The 21,139-nt window shown below is 45.3% G+C and overlaps 2 protein-coding genes across 3 annotated transcripts; both read left to right on the forward strand.

Moving 5' to 3' along the window:
* Positions 1-236: 236 nt before the first annotated feature.
* On the forward strand, positions 237-5,414 carry asb6 (ankyrin repeat and SOCS box containing 6). Of its 2 annotated transcripts, none has more exons than XM_062543475.1 (7): positions 237-288; positions 1,492-1,631; positions 1,873-2,045; positions 2,313-2,419; positions 2,897-3,005; positions 3,174-3,260; positions 3,515-5,414. In XM_062543475.1, exons 1-7 carry the CDS (start codon positions 256-258, stop codon positions 4,306-4,308), a joined length of 1,443 nt encoding a protein of 480 aa, XP_062399459.1. In that variant the 5' UTR covers positions 237-255; the 3' UTR covers positions 4,309-5,414. The 2 variants fall into 2 exon arrangements, with proteins under 2 accessions (XP_062399459.1, XP_062399460.1); XM_062543476.1 differs by lacking the exon at positions 237-288 and adding an exon at positions 304-679.
* A 7,069-nt stretch (positions 5,415-12,483) lies between these two features.
* Positions 12,484-17,507, forward strand: LOC134089731 (ankyrin repeat and SOCS box protein 6-like). Its single transcript, XM_062544175.1, has 8 exons — positions 12,484-12,632; positions 14,483-14,598; positions 14,835-15,007; positions 15,254-15,360; positions 15,853-15,961; positions 16,128-16,232; positions 16,474-16,664; positions 16,755-17,507. The coding sequence occupies exons 1-8, from the start codon at positions 12,564-12,566 to the stop codon at positions 17,331-17,333; spliced, it is 1,449 nt and encodes a 482-aa protein (XP_062400159.1). The 5' UTR covers positions 12,484-12,563; the 3' UTR covers positions 17,334-17,507.
* Positions 17,508-21,139: the final 3,632 nt, after the last annotated feature.

Raw genomic sequence — 21,139 nt, forward strand, 5'->3', positions numbered from 1 at the left:
TCACGTCATGATCCCGAGCCCTATTACTGATTTTGGAGCGTGCATCAGCAATTATTAAATTAAATTATTTATTTATTAAAGAATAAACGTTCAAAAAGCACCTAATGCATTTTTTCTTGTCCAAAATATTACATTTTCTTAAAAACTGCAGTTTTTAATTTAGTCTTTTCACATTCATATGACGTATTCTTCTTCTTCACATTAGGTCAGCCGGCTTCTCGGAGCAGAGACTGGAGTCGTAGAAGAAGAGAAGGCATGTGGGAAGGGCTACTTCCGGTTTTACATTGGGTGAGATGTTTTCTTTGACAATGTCATGTTTATGAAGGAATGAGACCTTGTTTTTTGTTTGTGCGAACCGTTTTTGCTAGTGGACATATTTACTTTGAAGTTGCATTGACGGGGTTGATCTAAATATGATTCTACCGCCGTAGCTCGCCAACTAGCTCAGCAGAAATCATGAAGCTAATGGGCTCGGTCGGTCGGTCGACTTCAATTATGTTATTACTACTACTACTTAGACAGTCGTTTTGCAACAGCCTTCTCATCAAGCATGACATCGTAAAAGTCAAAGTGGGCTTATCGACATAATGGAAGAGAATGACTCGCTAGATGTCAACGTGACCTGCTAAATCTCAAACATGCAGCTGTGTTGATTGTTGAAGAAGTAGCAGCAGCTACGGTAGGATACGTTGCTTTGAGTTTTTCACAGATGTTGTTGGAGGCTGATTGACACAAGAATGGGATAACACCTGTTTTTTTCCAATGAGGGGTCAGAGGGATATGTTTCATTCGTCTGTGCAGTTGTATTGTTCAGTAGTAGGCTATCTACATGGTGCTGAGACTGAGGCGACCGTTTGTGCAGCCGTCGTCAGATCCAGCTGCTGGCATAGATAACCCTGTTTCTGTTTCAATGGCTGCTGGTATGAAGGCGTTGGCGTAGATACTGTACCATAGACTGTAAAGGTAGATACATACCGAGTCGACAGGGCAAGTTAGTGTCCTGTCGTATTGCTCTGAATAACAGGAAATTGGAGTGTCAGCTTGGGTTTTTAAGCAGAAGATTCAAGAGAGACCGCTGACCGGCTATTCACAGCTAGATGTGTGCATGACAGCTACACTGTGGGAGCTAATTCTGACTGCTGAGCTAAATATGATGGGCAGTGTGCAGAATGCTACAATAGCTAGCCTTACTCAGTAATCAGGTACTCCTTTATTGCAGACTGTCAGGCACACAAGCCAAAACTGTCTAGTCTTAACTGAGGCTCTTCCGTTTCTATCGCCCACCAGCTCTGGTATGGTATTAGTCGGGTATATGCAGTTTAAATGCCCAGTCCACTGACCACGAGATTAGGATTGATCCTCTTTATCACGTTTTCCAAACTCTCTGTCTTCTCCATTTGACTGATGTCTTGTGTGCTTGATGCTTACTGCAGATGTGAGTGCAGTTCTAGCCCTAGATGGAGTGTTGAGAGCTCTGTTTGTTCCGTGCAGAGAGAAGAGACCGTGGGTCAGAGAACAGAGATGCCTTTCCTACACGGCTTCAGACGCATTGTGTACGAGTACCAGCCGCTGGTGGATGCCGTTCTGTGTGCAGTAGGACTGCAGGGCGAGGGCGGAGTGGATGCCGACAGGTGAGTTTGTTTGGGGGCCAGAAGGGTGTAGACGCAGACAGGTTAATTTACCTGGATGGGGTAGAATGGGCAACTCTACCGTGCTCAGCAGGATTTGGCAACAGGGCAGCTTTGAACTGTGAGCTAAAAGAAACAAATATTAGGGTGTAAATTTGGATTTGAATTGATTGTGTATCTCCTGGTGTGTGTGTGTGTGTGTGTGTGTGTGTGTGTGTGTGTGCACACGTGTATGCTTTTCCAGACTGTCTGCCGGGCAGGGTGCGTGTGAGTCCCTGGAGGAGGTTCTAGAGAGGGAGGCCCAGTCTGCCGTGTTCGTGGAGGGCATCAGTTGCGCCCTGTTCAAGGTGGCGGAACGCGGCCTGGTCGGAGCAGCCGAGGTTCTGCTGCGCCACGGAGCCGACCTCAACTTTGAGGGTAAGATGAAGGACTTGAGGGGTTCTAATAACGATGGTTAAGGCCTGTTTGGTTCTAATGACAAGGGAGGAAGGGCCTGAAGGGTTCTAATTAGTATAATTAAGGACCTGTGGGGTTCTATTAAGGAGGGTTAGGTCCTGTGGGGATCTGATGAAGAGGGTTAAGGTAGGACTGCACAGTTAATTAATTTTATATTGAAATCACAATTTGAACTAATGCAATAAACTCATCTCAAAACCTCTCCTCTCCTCTCCTCTCCTGCTCCAGACCCTGTGTCCTACTATAATCCGCTCCACATAGCCGTGTTGAGGAACAGACCCCTTATGGTGGGCATGCTGGTCCAGCATGGAGCCGACATTGACAAGAGAGACCGAGTGAGTCCTCACACAGACGTGTGTGTGTGTGTGTGTGTGTGTGTGTGTGTGTGTGTGTGTGTGTGTGTGTGTGTGTGTGTGTGTGTGTGTGTGTGTGTGTGTGTGTGTGTGTGTGTGTGTGTGTGTGTGTGTGTGTGTGTGTGTGTGTGTGTGTGTGTGTTTCAGTGTGACCACACCCTCAGTTGTCTCTGAGAGTGTGGTTTTGCATGTGTGTGTACCCACGCTGGGACAGTTTGTTTGGGGTGGGGGAGTTGTTCTGGGCTTGGACTTATGTCTTTGAGACTCATTAGAGTAGTTCTTAACTGTGAATTATTGTGTGTCAGTGTGTATTTGTGCATAAGTGTGTGTGTTGTTATTATTATTATAATGTGTTATTATTATGTTATTATTATTGTTGTTGTTATTATGATATTATTAATTTGTGTGTGTATTTCTGTTTTATTGTGTGTGTGTGTGTGTGTGTGTGGCCTGTCTCAGATTCATGAGAGTAGCCCCCTAGACCTGGCATGTGAGGACGCTGACCGGCTGCCATGTCTGCGCACGCTGCTGGCGTTGGGAGCCGACGTCAATGCCCACGACAAGAATGGTGAGTCCGTGCCATCACTGACCAGAAATCATCCTCGTCACTCTGCCAGACTTCTCCCCACCTCTCCCCTCCACTCCGTACAGTGTACTGCAGTACTGCAGTAGCACTGTGGCCTGGTTTGGATAGCCTGCACTAATAGTCATGTGTGTCTTTCTTTGTCTCTCTCAGGTAAAACAGCTCTGCTCCATGCCCTGGCTAGCAGTGATGGACTCACGGTGAACAACACGGAAAACATCAGACTGCTGCTTGAAGGAGGTACTGCTCATGTGTCCGGGTGTAGGGTGGGGCTTGTGTCCTGTGTCAGCCTGTGAGTACAGCAGGAGAGTGGAGGAAACAGGAGACATGGCTGTCTCACTGTCTGGCTGTCTGTCTGTCTGTCTGTCTGTGTGCGTCCTGGGTCAAATCAGGGACATCCAACAACAGCACTACAGACATGTTATGCATTATAATGCACAATTAAATGGACATGATTTTTAATGTGTGTGTGTATGTGTGTGTGTGCGTGTCAGGTGCCAGTGTGCATGCGCGCACCAGCGACGAGGAGACAGCGATGTCGTCTCTGGTGTTCCTGGTGAAGGAGGCACTGGACGGCTCCGAGGAGGACGCTGCGCAGATCGGCCAGTTCTGCCTGCGCGTCACCGAGCTGTTGCTGGACCACGGTGCTGACCCCAGCTGCAGCTGGACCCCCGGGGAGCCAGGGGGCGCCAGAGAGCAGCAGCAACAGCAGCAGCAACAGGAGGAGCAGGAGGACGACGACGAGGCCGAGCCCTCGCTCACGCAGACGTGCCTGGACCACTTTGACCGGCTGTTCCCGCTGGCGCTGCTGCTGCTGCAGAAGGGCGTCGCGCTGCAGTGCTCGCTCCACGGCGCCACCTGCTGGTCGGGGCACCAGCTGCTGCTCGGGCGCCTGGAGGCGGCGCTGCAGGAGAGCGCCAGCGCAGAGGAGACGACGGACCTGCTGGCCCGGGCCGAGACCTTGCTGGAGCTGGCTGAGGCCTGCTGCCCCCCGCCCGCTCCTTTGGAGCCCCCCCACACCCACACCTCTGCGCTGCGGCTGCAGCCCCCCCCCCACGCGGCCGTGCTGGAGCTCCGAGCCCGGCTGCTGGAGCAGGAGACGCGGCCTCCCCCCCTACGTGTGCTCTGCCGGAGGCTGCTGCGCCACAGCCTGCTGCCGGGGCCCCTGGGGCCCAAAGTCCAGCAGCTGCCCCTTCCTGACCGCCTCAAAGACTTCCTGCTTCCTGAGAGCAGCGTGCAGTGCCGGCCAGGTTGGGACCGCTGCCGGCCCAGCCACCCTCCGCGCTGAGGACTCGTCCCCCACACACCACTACAGTAGCCTGAGAGGACCAATCAGAGCTACTGCTATGAAGCCTCGGCTTGGTGTGATGAGAGCCAGTGGCTGGTAGTCGGTGAGGGGGACCTGTGGCTGTCACAGCTTCAGCATGGACTTGATTTAACTGACTCAAGCTGTGTCAGACTGTGTGAGACTGTCAAAAATACGTGGGATTCTGTCAGATTGTGTGAAGATGTCCATCTACTGTCCAACTACAACGCTTAGAAAAAAAGGTGCTATATAGAACCAAAACCATGCTTCATATATGGCAACCCTAAATGGTTCTTTAAACCATTTTGAAGGGTCCATCAGAGGAACCCTAAGGGTTCTTTAAAGCCTGCATGGTTCTGTATCACACTTCAAGAATCCTTTTTTTGAGAGTGTATGTGAGACTGTGTCCAACTGTGTCCAACTGCATCAGACTGTTCTAGATGGTGTGAACATTATAATTCTGGTGCACTGTTCATTTACCAGTTCTGGTTTACAACCACAATCAAACCTATTTATCTGCACTGCCACCCCCTGCATTGCGCCTCTGGCCAATCTATGGTCTCACAACCAGTGCTAAGTGTCAGTGCTGATCAGAGACGAGATCTCTCTTTATCTGCTCTTCAGCCTGTGTGTGTGTGTGTGTGTGTATTCCCCTGCCCGCTCTGTGGTCTCACAACCAGTGCTAAGTGTCGATGCTGATCAGTGGAGGATGCCTTGCCTCTCTCCATCTGCTCTTCAGCCTCCCTTTGTGTGTGTGTGTGTGTGTGTGTGTGTAAGTACAAGACGTGCCTTACAGAACCTCAGGAGAGGTTAATCGTGTCTGATCTGATGTCTGTGGTGTCTTTGATTAATTAACGTGCCTGAGTTGTTATTCCTATTAGCCTTTGCAGCTGTCTGTGATGTTAACTGTCTCTGAACTCCTAATGCAGTGAGCCACACACATAACACAGTCCCACACAAACACACACACTGACATCCAGTGGTCTGGTGAATTTGGCTTGTAGCTGTGGCAGCTGAACGATGTGCCAGCTTCATGTTGTGGAACGTGACAGGTGTTTTGCTCTGTGAAATAAAAGCGTCATGCTGCAGCCTCTCATGTGTTATACTGTGAACTACGCACTACCAGCCAAGTATACTTGGTGCGGTCTGAAGGACATCATGGGCTCTTCTCAACCCTCTCTCCTCGGTCCTCGTTCCTCCGGCTCATTCCCACTGATCTAGATAAAGAATGATGGGGCGGCAACAATGGGATGGTCTATCCAGTGTTCTTTATAGATCAGTGGGAACGAGTGGGAGGATATAGGGTTGAGAAGAGCCCCATGACTAGGTGATACCAGCCAAGTATACTCAAAGGAGTGGAGCTGGAGGCATTGGGTCAGTTCCAGTTACAGTACCACTCATCACCATTAGGGGGAAGTATATTCAAACTCCAGATGCTTTGATGCAACAGAGAGACGGTGATCATGAGATGGCAATGATACCATAGTTCATGTACAAAAAATGTTTTCAGTCAATACTACAAACAAAATAAACTTTCTAACTAGGGAAAATTAACAATTTCAAGATGTTGAACACGCATTGAAACAAGGTCAATAATACACATGAAGGAAGCACTTCATTTAGCAGAGAATATCTCAACTGTTCTAGACTAATATGACCCCATTGAACAACATGGGATGTGTGCCAAAATCTCTATCCAGGACGAAAGTCCTGAAAATGACCACAATAGGTGACACTATATGTCATACTATTATTACACTAGAGGTGAATGGGACTATTTTTTTACCCCTTTATAGATATCCTCATAAACTTTTACCAGATTGATGTTCATATTAAGAGAAATACTTTTTGTATTACACTTTGTCAATTTTTTTAAAAAAATATGCAAATGAGGCAATATCTGATTAAATATGCGTACATACACTCTTGAAGCAATTCAGCTTTTCTGAGGTGATCTCAATGTTTATCTGACCATGTACCGTATTTTCCGGAGTATAAGTCGCACCGGAGTATAAATCGCACCAGTCAAAAAATGGCTCATGAAGAGGAAAAAGCCATATATAAGTCGCACCTGACTATAAGTCGCATTTATTCAGATATGTATTCACAAAATCCAAGACCAAGAACAGACAGAGGCTGTAACTAGACACAGAGGCCAAAAAGATTAACATTAATGACGAGAAGGCGTGAATGGCCGCCCACCTGTAGCTGTAGACAGTAATGTTTACTCCTCTTTCATTTCGGAATTATTCAAAAACATGTTAAATTTCATATATAAGTCGCACCTGACTATAAGTCGCAGGGCCAGCCAATCTGTGAAAAAAAGTGCGACTTATAGTCCGGAAAATACGGTAATGTAAGAATTCTGGTTTGATAGCAGCAAAGCTGCAGAGTTTCAATATGCAAGCATTCACTCAATACAGCCAATCAAAATTGACTGTGAAGCCGCCAAACCGGAAGTGAGCTCATATCTCACCAACACTTTGATGTATGAAGTCCAAACATTGGTAAGGGGACTCGTTACTGTAACTGATTGTGATGATGCACTAGGAAATTGGTATCGTTTGGACTCTAGGGGGGGCTGTGATACATGAAGTAAGCTTGTATCTCAGTAACGCTTTGATGTACGAAGTTCAAACTTGGATTGTGAGGACGTGCTAGGAAATTGGCATTATTTGGTGACTCTTTTTTCCTTTATAGATATCCTCATAAATTTCTACCAGATTAATGTTCATATTAAAATAAATACTTTTTGCATTACACTGTCTAAAAAAAAAAAAAAAAAAAAATGTGCAAATGAGGTGATATCTCATTAAATATGCGTTGATACACTCTTGAAGCAACAGCTTTTCTGAGGTGATCACAATGTTTACAATGAACATGTAATGGAAGAATTCTGGTTTGATATTTTTAATTGGGTTTCTGTAGATGTTCAGTGTGGATGTGTGTGTGAGGAGGATGTCCTGTGTTGTGCTGTATGGAATTATAAATACAATACTGCAAAAAAACTGCTTGTCTAATAAAATCTAACTAATCAATTCTCCCTGAAAACAAGCAAAATGATCTGCCAGTGCAATAAGTAAATTTGTTGTAAAACAAGCACAATTATCTGCCAGTATACAGTAAGTAAATCTGTCTTGATAAGACTTAAAAATAAGACTTACTCGTCTTAAATTAAGTCAAATTTATCTTATGAGAGAGCACTAGGTAAGTATTTTCAAACAATACCAAATAGATTTTTTGATCTTAATATAACATAATTATAGCAGCTTTGGGTCCAAGCACCATTTACAGACACGACCTTGGTCTTAAATGCAGAATGCTTATGGTTTTGTGAGAAAGGGCAGTTTATTAATCCATGAGATTGGAATATTGAAGGTGTGCACACAAGAATGGCTGTACCTGTCACGTAAATGCAGAATAGGAAATAGACGTAAAAATCCTATCACTGAATGAGTTCTCATCATCATCCCCCATATCTGGACTCTGTTGAGAAAAATTTGAAAGTTTGACCTTGCAACACAGGGAATAAATCTGTCGTTCTGTGTTTTTCTTTTTAAGTTAACGTTCCAATGATAATAGGAAGGTTGGATATATATGATCTGTTTTCATCAAATGCTTGTATTCTTTCTTTAAAAAAAGCCCCTTGTTCGTACAGTATATCGTATTTGTAATTCAATACGGCGTAACCCCTCACACACACAACATCCACACTGAACATCTACCGAAATACAATACAAATATATTAAAAATATAGCTGCAAGCAGCAATGTGGGGGTCTAGCAGTAAAATCGCAGAAATGGCGTTGCCATGGCATGAGCAAGCACTCATAGCAACTTTCACAGCAATTGGATAAAGAATGGTTGAAATATCAATTCACTTCCTTTATTACAGCACCCCTAGAGGTCAAATGATGCCACAAACCTTGCATGTCTGCACAATCAGGTACCAATTCCCCGTAACAAGTTTGGCCTTCATACATCAAAACGTTGCTGAGATATGAGCTCACTTCCTGTATCACAATGCCCCCTATGGATGCCAAATTATGCCAATTTCCTAGTGCGTCCTCTCAACCAGATACCATGGGTGGCTCTCAAACTCTCTCCTCGATCCTCGGTCCCCGAGGGGCGTTCCCACTAATCTATAACTAACACTGGATATACTATCCCAATTGTTGCCGCCCCATCATTATTTATCTAGATCAGTGAGGAAGAGGATCAAGGAAGGAAGGGAGGCTGTATATAAAGACCAAATGAGAGGCACCCCATGTCCCGTGCCAAGTGTGGCCTTCGTACAACAAAATGTTACAGAGATACATTGTGCGTCCTCACAACCAGAAACCATGTCACTGTGCCAAGTTTGGCCGTCGTACATCAAAGTGTTGCTGAGATATGAGCAACCTCACCTCCTGTATCGCAGCCCGCCCTGCCAAATAATTCCAATTTCCTAGCACGTCCTCACAATCAGGTACCAAGTCCACATACCAAGTTTGAACTTCGTACATCAAAGCGTTGCTGAGATACGAGCTTACTTCCTGTATCACAGCACCCCCTATAGAGTCCAAATGATGCCAATTTCCTAGTGCGTCATCACAATCAGTTAACGAGTCCCCTTACCAACGTTTGGACTTCATACATCAAAGCGTTGGTGAGATATGTTCTTCATAGATACACTTCACAGCTACACTTCCTGTTTGGCGGCTTCGCAGTCAATTTTGATTGGCTGTTTTGAGTAAACGCTTATGCGTATCGAAACTCTTCAGCTTTGCTGTTAGACCCCCAAATATCAAACCAGAATTCTTACACTACATGGTCAGATAAACATTGCGATCAACTCAGAAAAGCTGTTGCTTCAAGAGTGTATACGCAACTACGCATGTATTTAATCAGATATTGCCTCATTTGCATATTTTAAAAAACAAATTAGACAAAGTGTAATACAAAAAGTATTTCTCTTAATATGAACATTAATCTGGTGGAAGTTTATGAGGATATCTATAAAGTAAAAAAAAAGTCCCATTCACCTCTAGTGTAATAATGGTGTGATCTAGCCTATAGTGTCACCTATTGTGGTCATTTTCAGGACTTTCGTCCCGGATAGAGATTTTGGCACACATCCCACGTTGTTCAATGGGGTCATATTAGTCTAGAACAGTTGAGATATTCTCCGCTAAATTAAGCGCATATACAAATCTTATACAGGACCTCACTAATTCCTGACCATACTAAAATTCCATGATCACAAAATATTGTAGCGCCGAGGCTATACCCAGCAAACAATTAACGTTCTGCTAACTTTCACTAACGTTAGCTTTTGGTTCCCCTATGGTTCGTTTTTCAGCAACCTACTAATAACGTTTAGAGAACGTTATCTCCAGGTTGTCAAAACAAATAACGTTCCCCTAACGTTTTTACAACTAAAGAAAAAAACGTTATATTCTGGTTGAATCCCAGCAAGCAAATAACGTTAGCCGCTGGTTCTCCTGTGGTTAGTTTATCAGTAACCTTCTAATACCCTGGAGAGAACGTTAGCTCCAGGTTATCAAAGTTTCCCGAACGTTATTACAACTAAAGAAAAAAACGTTATATTCTGGTTGCATTTCTCTTTTCACACAACGTTGCTACTTAGTTGTTTTTAGGTATCTTATTTGTATAACCATATCGGTATTCTCTGGTTATGTGCGTGGGGTTGATTGATGAAAATCGCCCCAGAGTTTCTATGAGTTTCCAATTGAACACGGCCAGCAGCCACACTGCAAAGTCGGAATAATTTGTTGCAAAATCGACATATAGCCCTATTCTATTCTTCCCCCCTCTGTTGGATTGATATTCGGCCGACCAGCCAGCCCGTCAGCTAAAGGGGCCAGCGAAGCTAGGTTGAGAAACTTCCATCTCGGGTCCGTGAGTTCTGGGGTGTTGGTGTTTTAGCAGACTCAACCTCGCTAACTTTAAGACATTTGGATAACACAGATATAAAGTTACTCACGTAGGCTGGCTGTATGGTATCGATCACATTCTTCACATCTCCATGCACTTGTTCCATTAAGTCCAACAGGCTTTAAAAAAACACTGTATAGGGTAAACCGGGTGGAAGAGCTAGCTAGCCATAGTCCCAGGCAGGCACACAACGACTTCATGCTAACTAATCTGACGAATAGTTTTGGATTAATCCATAATCGATTAGAGTGGCACCTGAAATGCATTCATGTTTTTAAAGCTTTATTTGTTATGAAAATATGATGATGAGGACTCTCATGAGGACTCAATGAATTCTTTCTCAAACGTTGAGACTGCATCTTAAACAGCACAATGTTCCCGGGGGAGAATTGTTTTATATTAACACGTCCAAGTTATAGCCTATGTTACTGTGCTGTTCACTCAGCCTATCCCACAATTCCCAGTCCCAATTTAAAACAAAATAAACCAAAATCCATCATAATTCTGAACCGAGGACTTTTAATGGCATACGATGCAATAAAAACAGCCTGTTTTGAATGTTGAAACAGTGTGTTAGGCTAGCGCCTGCTCTGCTTATGTTTTGATCTGACTAATCGTTTATTAGGAAAAGACACCGTAGACAAGAAAGTATTAGACCTAACCGCATTTAAATACTTAGCTGACACTAATGCATGGTAACAAGCCGTATTCGTCGCAGTTCAGCAAGCAGCTAATGGTAAGTGAATTGTCATGCGTGTATAATGTCATTGCCTTAGTCATCAGAGACGTTCGCTCTCCCAGATTGCAGATAGGCTGTCGCCGCAGACGGCAAGTGTACAGCGGAGCCATGCCTCGATGTCACTATAATTCTACATATTTTTCCCCCCTTTACACTTTGTTGCTGGGAGGTTAGGGGAACGTTAATGCAACCAAATATAGTAAAGTTCCCTAAAGGGTAGGAGAACGTTCTGCTAACCAAAATAAACAACCAGAAAAAAACGTAGTATTTTCGTCAAGAAAACTTTCCTGGGGAACCTTGTGGCAACTTTCGCAACTTTCAGGCAACGTTTTCCTAACCAGGAAAAAAACGTTCTAAAAACGTTCTCCTAACCAGAAATTGTTAGCTGGGTAGGCCCCTTGTTGGATTGCTCTGTTTGTTTCCCCTGTTTTCCCGGTCTGCGCGCGCCTGTGTGTGTGTGTGTGCGTCTGTGTCTCCCTCTCCCTCCTGTGTCATAGAATGTGTCAATCAGTTCTGATGTGTTGTGATTGGGGGGAGGTGTCCAGGGGGGAATATTTAGGGGATCAGATAGGTTAGTTATTGATAGGGGAGGGATTAGAATAAGGGGTTCTAAGACGTTTACTAAGTTTTATCGGAGTTGAAGTAAATTACGTGCGAGTGAGTTGTGTTGAGTGATTACATGCACTTTAGTATTCCGGTTATGAGGCTTATCCCTATTTTGATCATATTCAGGATATGGTGTTTACATGAACACAGAGAAACCCGGAATACTCCAAAACCCCGATCGTAACCGGGATACTAAAGTGCATTAACGCAGAGTTAGCAATTTAGGGATTAGCAGTGAGTACTTTGTTGTTTTTGAGTGGACACCTCCTGCTGCCCGTGTAGCCTACTAGCCTGTAGCCTACACTATTGAGTGAATAAATTACCGGAGTTTTTGGAACAACATTCAGCCTCCTCCTAACTTCTCCTCGGCGCTACAATATGTATCACTCTCACTCATCAACACATTAGGTCCATTCTCGAGGCTGCACGGTCCGCATCAGCAAAAGTTCGAAAAAATAGATTACGGACCTTCAGCACCATCTTGCGTTAAAAATGGTAGCCTATATTAACTAACTAGTGAAAAGTGAATGAACACGAAAGGCTACCGGTATCTCTGCATGAATATCGTTTGGAGCGCACAATCTGACGCATCAACAATTAGGCTATACCCTTTCAAAAAGTAAATCAACGAAAAATAACGAAATGGGAGAAACCTTTCAAAATGCACCTAATGCATTTTTTTCTTGTCCAAAATATTACATTTTCTTAAAAACTGCATTCGATAACGCACAACTCATTAATAAAACGTTTTGTTTTGTTTTAATTATTATTCTCTTTTCACACATTAATATGACGTAGGCTATTCTTCTTTTTCTGCTACACGTCAGCCGGCTTCTCTTGGAGCAGAGACTGGAGTCGTAGAAGAAGAAAAGCGAGTTCAGGCCGTGTTCCAGGGCGAGATAACCAACTTCGCCTAATTATTAATAGGCAAAGATCCGCTTTAAAACCCTCATAGTATGTCTGGTACCGAAGAACACGGCTCTGAGAACATGTTAAGATTGGAGCCACTTCCGCCTTTACAATATGTGAGATGTTTTCTTTGAGAATGTGGTTATGAAGGAATATAAGACCTGTTTTTTGTTTGTGTGAACCGTTTTTGCAAGTGGACATATTTAGGCTACTCTGAAGTTTGACGGGGATCTAAATATGATTTTACCGCCGTAGCTCGCCAACTTGTATTTTATAGCGTTTTTGTTTCCATTAGGCCATTGATTAAATTGACTTAATGTTTTTATTATTGCTCATTATTCCATATTAGGCTATACTTGATTGAATGACTTTATTTACTATTCTCCTTAGTCATTGTTTATTTTCATTAGCTTTGCTTATTGATACTGTTTACTGTTTATGTTGCTATATTATTCTCTTTAGTCGACACTGATCAACTGCTAAATTTAATTATTGTATTGTTTGTGTTTGTATGTCGCATGGACAAAGGCGTCTGCTAACCATAACCATAAACATAGCTCAGCTGAAAACATGAAGCTAATGGGCTCGGTCGCCTCAAGACTAGGATTCAGGAGTAACGACTGTGGCGACCGTTTGTGCAGCCGTCAGACCCAGTGTGCTGGCATAACCCTGTTTCTGTATTTTGGCTGCTGGGATGAAGATGGCGCGCCCATGGTCAAATCCAGTGAAACGTAAACGTTATTTGGATATCCTACCGAGTCGACAGGGCAGTTTAGTGTCCTGCCGTATTAAGCTCTGAATTGGAGTGTCAGCTTGGGTTTTTAAGCAGAAGACTGCGGAGAGACCGCTGACCGTATAGGACTATAGGCAATAGGGCTCGGGAACAAGCCTTACATTCTAGGAATAGCCGCCATATTGGTAGCGCACCGAGCGTAATATCCATTCATTCAGATGCAGAAGACAAGAAGCAGAAATGTAGTATTAGCGATTCTTTTCCTCTTGCGATCATGGGTGGTGCTGTTACACCCCACTACACAGCAACATACGACCAAGAAGGCAAAAACTAAGTAACAGGAACACACTTATATAGGCGGGAGTAAATCCATAGTAATCCATAGTAAATTTAGGAGTGAAGCTGCCAATATGGCTGCGCCCGCGAAGTTTTCACGTCATGATCCCGAGCCCTATTCACAGTGTGCATGAGTCATGACAGTCAGCTACAGTGGGAGCTAATTATTCTGACTGCTGAGCTAAATGCTGTATGATGCGGACAGTAAAAGATAGGTTATGATGCGCATAATGCTAGAATAGCTAGCCTTGAGTAAACAGGTACTCCTTTTAGGGCTCGGGCACACGCGTTGCGTTCAGGTTGCGTTCTAGGAATATTGCCGCCATGTTGGTAGCGCACCGAACGTAACCATTCATTCAGATGAAGAAGACAAGAAGCAGAAAATTGATAGTAGCCTTTTAGCGATTCTTTTCCTCTTGCGATCGTGGGTTGCGCTGTTACACCCCACTACACAGGAACATACGACCAAGAAGGCAAACATTAACTAACAGGAACACACTAACAGGCGGGAGTAGTGGCCTAATCCATAGTAAACTGAGTGAGGCTGCCAATATGGCTGCCCGCGAAGTTTTCACGTCACGATCCCGAGCCCTATTGGCAGGCACACAAGCCAAAAAACAGAGGCTCTTCCATTTCAATCGCCCACCAGCAAACTAAGGTAACCTCTATTGGCTGTATGAGAGGACAGGTGGTATGCAGTTTAAATGCCCAGTCCTCTGACCACGAGAATGCTGCGCACTATAATTGTCTACTCTAGGATTGATCCTCTTTATCACGTTTCCCAAACTCTTGGTCTTCTCCATTTGACTGATGTTTTGCGTGCTTGATGCTTACTGCAGATGTGAGTGCAGTTCTAGCCCTAGATGGAGTGTTGAGAGTTGTGTGTTTTCCGTGCAGAGAGAAGTGTATGACCACCATGGTCCTTTCTCACACATCGTGTACGACCCAGCGCTGGTGGATGCCGTTCTCTGTGCAGTAGGACTGCAGGGCGAGGGCGGAGTGGATGCTGACAGGTGAGTTTGTTTGGGGGCCAGAAGGGTGTAGACGCAGACAGGTTAATTTACCTGGAGGGGTAGAATGGGCAACTCTACTGTGCTCAGCAGGATTTGGCAACAGGGCAGCTTTGAACTGTAAGCTGAGAGAACCTAATATTAGGGTGTAAATTTGGATTTGAATTGATCTTGCATCTCCTGGTGTGTGTGTGTGTGTGCGTGTGTGTGTGTGTCTACACACGTGTATGCTTTTCCAGACTGTCTGCCGGGCAGGGTGCGTGTGAGTCCCTGGAGGAGGTTCTAGAGAGGGAGGCCCAGTCTGCCGTGTTCGTGGAGAGCATCAGCTGCGCCCTGTTCAAGGTGGCGGAACGTGGCCTGGTCGGAGCAGCCGAGGTTCTGCTGCGCCACGGAGCCGACCCCAACTTTGAGGGTAAGATGAAGGGTTCTAATGAGAAGGGGCAAAGGGCCTGAAGGGTTTTAATGAAGAGGGTTAAGGTAGGGGCTGCTCAATTAATTGATTTCTTTTCAAAATCACAATTTGAACTAATGCAATAAGCTCATCTCAAAATCTCTCTTCTCTCATCCTCTCTTCTCTTCTCTTCTTTCCTCCTCTTCTCCTCTTCCATCCTCTCTTCTTTCCTCCTGTCCTCTCCTCTCCTCTCCTCTCCTGCTCCAGACCCTGTGTCCTACTATAATCCGCTCCACATAGCCGTGCTGAGGAACAGACCCCTCATGGTGGGCATGCTGGTCCAGCATGGAGCCGACATTGACAAGAGAGACCGAGTGAGTCCTCACACAGACGTGTGTATGTGTGTGTAGGCATGCATGTATGGGACATATCGACGAGAGAGACTGAATGACTCCTCACACAGAGCCTTCCCTCACCATACTCACTCTGGGAGTGTGTGTGTGTGTGTGTGTGTGTGTGTGTGTGTGTGTGTGTGTGTGTGTGTTTCAGTGTGACCACACCCTCAGTGGTTTCTGGGAGTGTGGTTTTGCATGTGTGTGTACCCGCTCTGGGACAGTTTGTTTGGGGTGGGGGAGTTGTTCTGGGCTTGGACTTATGTCTTGAAGACTCACTATAGTTCTGAATTGTGAATTACTCTGTGTCAGTGTGTATTTGTGTGTATGTATGTTGTTATTATTATAACGTGTTATTATTATGTTATTATTATTATTGTTGTTATTAATTATATTATTAAGTTGTGTGTGTATTTCTATTTTATTGTGTGTGTGTGTGTGTGTGTGTGTGCATGTGTGTGTGGCCTGTCTCAGATTTTTGAGAGTAGCCCCCTTGACCTGGCATGTGAGGACGCCGACCGGCTGCCATGTCTGCGCACGCTGCTGGCGTTGGGAGCCGACGTCAATGCCCACGACAAGAATGGTGAGTCCGTGCCATCACTGACCAGAAATCATCCTCGTCACTCTGCCAGACTTCTCCCCACCTCTCCCCTCCACTGCGTACAGTGTACTGCAGTACTGCAGTAGCACTGTGTCCTGGTTTGGATAGCCTGTGATAATAGTCATGTGTGTTTCTTTGTCTCTCTCAGGTAAACCAGCTCTGATCCATGCCCTGTTCAGCAGTGATGGAACGGGCGTGGCCGTGACACCGAAATACGGGAACACGGAAAACATCAGACTGCTGCTTGAAGGAGGTAGTGCTCATGTGTCCGGGTGTAGGGTGGGGCTTGTGTCCTGTGTCAGCCTGTGAGTACAGCAGGAGAGTGGAGGAAACAGGAAACATGGCTGTCTCACTGTCTGTCTGTCTGTCTGTTTGTGTGCGTGCTGGGTCAAATCAGGGACATCTAACAACAGCACTACAGACATTTTATGCATTATAATGCACAATAGAATGGAAATGTGTGTGTATGTGTGTATGTGTGTGTGTGCGGTCAGGTGCCAGTGTGCATGTGCGCACCATCGATGAGGAGACGGTGATGTTGGCTCTGGTGGCGTTTGTGGAGATTGTGCTGCACTGGGAGGGGGAGGAGGACGAGGAGGACGAGGAGGACGAGGAGGAGAAGGAGGACGCCGAGCAGATCGGCCAGTTCTGCCTGCGCGTCACCGAGCTGTTTCTGGACCACGGTGCCGACCTCAGCTGTTGCTGCAGCTGTGGCTGCCCTGAGAGACATGGGCCTGCTGGAGAGCAGCAGCAGCAGGAGGAGCAGGAGGAGCAGGAGGAGCAGGAGGACGGCGAGGAGACCCATCCCTCGCGCCATCCCTCGCTCACGCAGACGTGCCTGGAGCACTTTGACCGGCTGTTCCCGCTGGCGCTGCTGCTGCTGCAGAAGGGCGTCGCGCTGCAGTGCTCGCTCCACGGCGCCACCTGCTGGTCTTGGCGCCAGCTGCTGCTCGGGCGCCTGGAGGCGGCGCTGCAGGAGAGCGCCAGCGCAGAGGAGACGACGGACCTGCTGCCCCGGGCCGAGACCTTGCTGGAGCTGGCTGAGGTCTGCTGCCCCTCCCACACCCACACCTCCGCGTCGCCGCTGCAGTCCCCCCACACTCGCCCTCAGGCCCCCCCCCACGCGGCCGTGCTGGAGCTCCGAGCCCGGCTGCTGGAGCAGGAGACGCGGCCTCCCCCCCTGCGCCTGCTCTGCCGCAGGCTGGTGCGCCACATCCTGCTGCCGGGGCCCCTGGGGCCCAAAGTCCAGCAGCTGCCCCTTCCTGACCGCCTCAAAGACTTCCTGCTTCCTGAGAGCAGCGTGCAGTGCCGGCCAGGTTGGGACCGCTTCCGGCCCATCCACGGTCCGCGCTGAGGACTCGTCCCCCACACACCACTGCAGTAGCCTGAGAGGACCAATCAGAGCTACTGCTATGAAGCCTCGGCTTGGTGAGATGAGAGCCAGTGGCTGGTAGTCGGTGAGGGGGACCTGTGGCTGTCACAGCTTCAGCATGGACTTGATTTAACTCACTCAAGCTGTGTCAGAATGTGTGAGACTGTCAAAAATACGTGAGATTCTGTCAGACTGTGTGAGGCTGTCCATCTACTGTCTAACTACACTCTTAGAAAAAAAAGTGCTATATATAGAACCAAAAACCATGCTTCATATATGGCAACCCTAAATGGTTCTTTAAACCATTTTGAAGGGTCCATCAAAGGAACCCTAAGGGTTCTTTAAAGCCTGCATGGTTCTGTATCACACCTCAAGAACCCTTTTTTTTTAGAGTGTATCTGAGACTGTGTCAGACTGTCCAACCGTGTGAGACCAACTGTGTCTAACTGCATCAAACTGTTCTAGATGGTGCGACCATTACAATACTGGTAATAATAAGTGCTGTTCATTTACCAGTGTAAGGTCAAACTGACTTCAGAGCTTTTTAGGAAAATAATGGAAAAAATGGTGTCACTGTTTAGAAACAAGAGCGCGGTGAGTCAGCTGATTAGATAGAGTCTTTATTGTCCTATAAAGGATATTCTTCTTCATACATCATTTCATCCATAAAAGATGGCAGCATTTGATGTAACATACATCTCATACATATAACATATCACACATCACACATCACACATCACACATCACACATCACACATCACATATAACATATAACATATAACATATAACATGACACCCACCATACCATACACACCCTATACCATACCATACAGCAATCACTACTTGATTTGCACCAGCTGAACATGACGTTGGGTGCGCGCGGTAACCGGAATGCTGAGTGTGTTTAATTAGCCTAAGCCATGAGTGAGCAGGCAACATGCTACAAGCGAAGCACTGCTGTACTGTTGTGAAACTTTGGATTACTGTGCAAATGTGATATCTGAAATACTGGAGAGGCAGCCGGTGAGCATTTGTGTGTTTCTTTGTTTGCCGTGTTGGGTTTGGTAATGAGCTTGGAATTAGCGTTTGACCTGTTGTGATAGCATCTATTGTTTTGCTACAGCTTCGTGAGTGCCTGTGGTGTTTGGTGTAAATGTATGCTGCTTTGTTTAGCAAATGTGACGGGGAAAGTTTCTCGTCATTGCTGTTAATAGTATCTTGAACTTCGAAGTATAGTCCTGAGCACGGATTGCTTTCTATTCATTCAGTTGTTGGTATTTGCATTATGTAGTTGCAGTGAGTTTCATGTGGGCTATTTTAAAACTGTATATTGCCAATGAATGCAAGTTATTTGTATAGCTATATTCTCTTGGATTGTTTAGTTTCTAAATGAACGTGTAGGCTTGGAATTCTTCATATCCTTATTCTTATATTCATATATTTTTCTACAGTCCTATTTATTTATGAATGGCAGTAATCTTGTAAAGCATATTTGCACATTTGTATAGTATGTTTGCACATGCGTATTTTGCACATGCATTTTGCATCATATTTAAATCTGTTGTAATTGCTGTTGTGTTTATTTTCTATTCTTTTCTTGAAGGTTTTTCACCTGTTTGATCTGTCTGCTGGATCTAAGTTTGCCTGAGCTAAGCTGTTTGAACTAATAAGATTGAGCCAGGCTACTTGCTACTGCTATCTGCCACTGCAACTCATGGATTTGTGCTCTGAACTTTAACACAAAGAGAAAAAAAAAGACAAAAGGAATCAAAGTCATCTTTTCAGATCTTTTGAGTGGAATCCAGTTATCCTAAACCTCCATCAGACATCACCTCCTTTATTCAAGTTGGGGAAAAATTGCACAAGTAAAAAATTAACCAAACAAAAACTGAGACAATTTGACAGTGTGCCTGCCCGCTCTAAGGTCTCACAACCAGTGCTAAGTGTCGATGCTGATCAATGGAGGATGATGCCTTGCCTCTCTCCATCTGCTCTTCAGCCTCCCTTTCTGTGTTTGTGAGAACAAGACATGCCTTACAGAACCTCGGGAGAGGCTTATCTTGTCTGATCCGATGTCTTTGATTAATTAACATGCCGGAGTTGTTATTCCCATTAGCCTTTGCAGCTGTCTGTGATGTTGTTAACTGGTCTGGTGAATTTGGCTTGTAATGTAGCTGGGGAAACAAAACGATGTGCCAGCTTCATGTTGTTGAATGTGTTTTGCTCTGTGAAATAAAAGCTTCATGCTGCAGCATCTCATGTGTTATACTGTGAACTATTTACTACCAGTCAAGTATACTTGGGGCGGTCTGAAGGACATCATGGGCTCTTCTCAACCCTCTCTGCTCGGTCCTCGTTCCTCCGGCTCATTCCCACTGATCTAGATAAAGAATGATGGGGCAGCAACAATGGGATGGTCTATCCAGTGTTCTTTATAGATAGTGGGAACGAGCGGGAGGATAGAGGGTTGAGAAGAGCCCCATGACTTACACTGCTGGGTGATACCAGCCAAGTATACTCAAAGGAGTGGAGCTGGAGGCATTGGGTCAGTTCCAGTTACAGTACCACTCATCACCATTAGGGGGAAGTATATTCAAACTCCAGATGCTTTGATGCAACAGGGAGACGGTGATCATGAATGGCAATGATGCCATAGTTCATGTACAGTTTTCAGTCTATACTACAAATAAAATAAACTTTCTAACTAGGGAAAAATAACAATTTCAAGATGTTGAACAAGCATTGAAACGAGGTCAATAATAAATATGCAGGAAGCGCTTTCTCAGAAGTGTACACGTCTGACATACTCTCGTTAAAGGTATACTATGCAAAATGTTCACCTTTTCAAAGCCAATCTGATGGTAAACAAGCTTTCATTCTAGGAAATTCATTCACCTAGCTTCACAGCATAGATGTAGCAAGTCGCTACTGAGAAAACCAGCCATGCAGCTTTAAAAACAGCATGCAAATCTTACAAGAATTGTGAAACATTACTTGGTCAATAGTTCTTTGGAGATCATTTTTGCCTGATGTTAATTCCACACCTCCACAACAAAAGTATTTTAATTTTGTACAGGGGGGATAAGTCACAACAAGTTTGCTATTTAGCGGGAGCTCTACGGTCGCTACAAATGCCTAAGCCTGCACAGTGTACCTTTTAAAGTTAACACAGGAAATGCTTTCATTAAAACCTATAGATATAGGAAGTGTTATCGTTAAAATGTACGCATACAGGAAGCGCCCTCATTAAAGCAAACACATACAGGATGTTTTAGTATGGATAAGAGGATATAGAGGATAGGATATGTGTAATTGTTCTGCCTGTGGTGTGTGTGTGTGTGTGTGTGTGTGTGTGTGTGTGTGTCTTCGGGACGTGAGCCATGTTTCCAAGAAGAACGCTGGGCCATGCAGTCTGGTCTGCAGATCATTTTCACACACAAGGAGACTGATGTCATGTAGGCTTAGCAATACATTTGACTGGGTCTTTGGATGCGATTTCATAAAGACTTCAGCAATAAATAAAAAAGCACTCTCATGAGTATGCTCTTAAGTGATTTATTGGAAGCGTATCAAAGAAGGGCGTGTTTGGGAACTATGCCATCGTCCACCTCTGCAGACAACAAGAAAGACTGTGCTACGGAAAAGTTCTTGCTGGGCTATGTGAGGACAGCAGGTTAATTACTTGGGCAGTCCGAGTGAAGTACCTGTCCCTAGATGCACCAGGGCAGAGAGAGCATAAACCACCTGGGTGGGTCACCAGGGTTACCTAGCCCAGACCTTGAGGAAGT

Source organism: Sardina pilchardus, chromosome 8 (genome assembly GCF_963854185.1).
Source record: "Sardina pilchardus chromosome 8, fSarPil1.1, whole genome shotgun sequence".
NCBI classification, from domain to species: domain Eukaryota; kingdom Metazoa; phylum Chordata; class Actinopteri; order Clupeiformes; family Clupeidae; genus Sardina; species Sardina pilchardus.